We start from the raw sequence: 3197 nt of genomic DNA, 5'->3' as shown, positions 1-3197 counted from the left end.
CTAGAGTTCTATATAGAACCTTTTTGGCATGAAGTGTCCAGGGGTCTCCAAACTGGGTCCTGGAGGGCCACAGTCCTCCAGAGTTGAGCTCCAACTTGCCTCAACACACCTGCCGGGAAGTTTCTAGTATGCCTAGTTAGACCTAGTTGGGTTGGAGCTAAACTCTGCAGGACAGTGGCCCTCCAGGACCCAGTTTGGAGAGCCGTTCATTAAACAAACAGCAGTGTGTTTCTGATCTGCAGAGAGATCGAGCTCATTTCTGCAGTTGTGTGTCATCTCACGCCTCTCTCGGTCTGACATCATTGCTCAGTTTCCACACTGCCATGCTTCACTGCCCTGTAATTACCTGATGAGTTCATCAAATCTGCCGCAGACATCAGGTCACATTTCACAACAACATCAAACCACAGTTAGAAATCATTTGTTGCGTTAAGAAAATAAACCTATTAACCAATTGATTATTTTGTACATTTTTTCCACAAGTGTGTTTAATTGTCCTAAAAATATTGTTGCAGTATAAAGCTTTAATTTTAAATTCAATTTCAACGTTTAAATCTATTCCCAGACTAAAATGCACTTTAACTTAAAGCAGCATATCTTAAAATATGTCAGTGCCATTGTTTGTCTCAAGATGCACACCAGTATTGTTTTTTTTCTAAGGCACATTAATAAAAGCTACTTAAAGTTGCAGTAAGCGATTTCTGAAAAAAGCTGTTGATATTTGAAATCACCAAAAACAAACACACCCCATGATAGCTCCACCCCCAAATTCACAAACACCCTATGCAACACAGGCACCTCCCCCCAATGAGTGGACACGCCCCTTACTGCTGATTGGCTACAAGTGTGATTTGGCCCCCTTCCAACAGCAATTTTCTTCAGAAATCACTTTAAATGTCCTAATAATGTAAAACCAGGCCACAGTTTCTTATTTTTCCCTTTTAATTTCGGAGTCAAATGTGAGCAGAACATGTTTTGATCAGGTGTGCATTAGACATTCAAATATGAGTTATGAAATCATCAGCGATGTGTACCAGGAAACTGCATTCAATTAAACCTTGAAATGTTTGTTATTCAAATGGATTGTAAAACAGCAGCATTACAGGAACTCCTGCGTTCTGGAGGACATGAACTGAAATGTGCTTCAACAAACATTGATGAATGCTGCCTGAAGCAATTCTAATCTATGATGAACTTTAACACTCTTTTCATACGTGCTCCGTGTGAGTGAAAACAGAGGGAAATGGAGGATCATTTGAGCCTGAAACCAAAGAAGTCATCATTAATTCACCTCACAGGGTCAGATATACATACGAAAACAGGCCAAAACACACGGCCTTACGTTGGAGATTCACGACATTCTGCATTCTTCACATGGCGACAATGGAATACTTCCTAAATTATAACATTGGGCATTTTCTGTCAAACAATATGCATTGTGAAAAACGCCACAGATATGAAGATACGATCACATTATTCTTGATATATATGTATAGATATATATAGATAGATTTTATTATTTCTTCAGCATATCATATAAGTCAAAAATAATAAAACAAAGCATTAATTTAGCAGAAGACAAAAGAGGTTTGGTGTGATTTGTGCAGTTTACGGTACCAGAACCTGGACAAACACGGGTTATAATGGATGACGGATTAGTTCAGAAACACTCAAGAAGATAAAGCTGGTTCAATTACCCATAAATCTCCTGGATTTAAACATGTAAATGCAATCAAACGCTCAGTTTCTTCATGGAAAACAAATTCTTTCTGCTTGGTTTTGTGTGTTTATTTGAATGCTCTGCACTGCAGCTATTCTCCATACATTCGATATACGCGATGGCACAGAGGTAAACAAACAAGCTGCCATTTTTGGACTATAACAACTGGATCTTCAGACAAAAAAACCCTTCCCACAGCTTCTGAAAGTAATACTTTACGGAGATTCAAACGTAACAGAAGGACTATACAGAGTGCTGAAAGCAAAGAATGGACGTACGAAAGAAAAGTAGAACAGTTATTGGTTAATTGCTTCTAGTCTTCGCCCCGCATTAGGATTTGTAATTCGACGTGAGCCAGGTGAGCCCTTCGTAGAGTCCGTCGCCCGTCGTAGCGCAGGACGGCTGAACGTACCAATTGCGATCTCTGATCCGGGTCAGGCCGAGCTTCTCCTGGATCTCGTGCGGTTTCATGGCGTCCGGCAGGTCTTGCTTGTTGGCGAAGATCAGGATGATGGCGTCCCGCATCTCGCGGTCGTTGATGATGCGATGCAGCTCCTGTCTGGCCTCGTCGATCCGATCTCGATCCGCACAGTCCACTACGAAGATGAGTCCTTGGGTGCCGGTGTAATAGTGCCGCCACAGGGGCCGGATCTTGTCCTGACCGCCGACGTCCCAGACGTTGAACTTGACGTTCTTGTAGGTGACGGTTTCCACGTTGAAGCCCACCGTCGGGATGGTCGTGACCGACTGTCCCAGTTTGAGTTTGTAAAGGATTGTCGTCTTTCCAGCAGCATCAAGTCCAAGCATCAATATTCTCATCTCCTTGCTGCCAAAGATCTTCGAAAGCATCTTCCCCATTTTGTTGGCTGTGCATATAGTATGTTGGTTGCAAGAGGAGGAAAGTGTGTTTTTGGTCCGGCAGCTTTGCGTTCGGTCACGGAATGTCTAAACTTTGTTTGCTTTAAAATAAGAAAAGAATGAATCTAATGCACTAGGATGCAAAATGCATAAAAAGTACAGATCTGTCACAGGCCTCTCCTATCTGACTTCCTTCTTGTGTACCGACTGTCGGGTCGCCGCTCGCTCGCGCTCATTCCCTTCCGACACACTTCTGTTCCAAAAAACTCCAAAGGTCAGCGATTCATCCCGAGTTTCCTCTCTTCTGTCCCTGAAACACAAGAGAAAGCGGATGAGAAAAGGGAGGGGTGTCCAACACAACTAACTTTACTCTTGTAGTTTCCCTACTCGTACTAAAGTGAGCGCGTGAGCGCGCGCTGCTTTACCTCGTATAACAGCCCCCCTCTCTCGCACCCCCGGTCGGTTCTGTCCCCTCTTTCCTCTCCGGTCCCTCTTTCTTTCAGCCCCGGTCGTGCTGCTGCTACTGCTGTCGGTGTTACCGGAAAAGGTGCGGACCTGCTTCAGCCGCTACTTCCTCTCTTTCTTGCTCAGGCGCACTGCGCCATTTGGCATTCGGATC

At 43.9% G+C, this 3197-nt stretch overlaps 1 protein-coding gene across 1 annotated transcript; it reads right to left on the bottom strand.

Moving 5' to 3' along the window:
* Positions 1 to 924: 924 nt before the first annotated feature.
* Positions 925 to 3197, bottom strand: arf6a (ADP-ribosylation factor 6a). Its single transcript, XM_048207931.1, has 2 exons — positions 3004 to 3197; positions 925 to 2888 (listed from the first exon to the last, which is right to left on the bottom strand). Exon 2 carries the CDS (start codon positions 2576 to 2578, stop codon positions 2051 to 2053), a length of 528 nt encoding a protein of 175 aa, XP_048063888.1. The 5' UTR covers positions 2579 to 2888; positions 3004 to 3197; the 3' UTR covers positions 925 to 2050.

The sequence above is a fragment of the Megalobrama amblycephala genome, linkage group LG11 (genome assembly GCF_018812025.1).
Source record: "Megalobrama amblycephala isolate DHTTF-2021 linkage group LG11, ASM1881202v1, whole genome shotgun sequence".
Taxonomy (NCBI): Eukaryota; Metazoa; Chordata; class Actinopteri; order Cypriniformes; family Xenocyprididae; genus Megalobrama; species Megalobrama amblycephala.
This window is presented reverse-complemented; position numbering and strand designations above follow the sequence as displayed.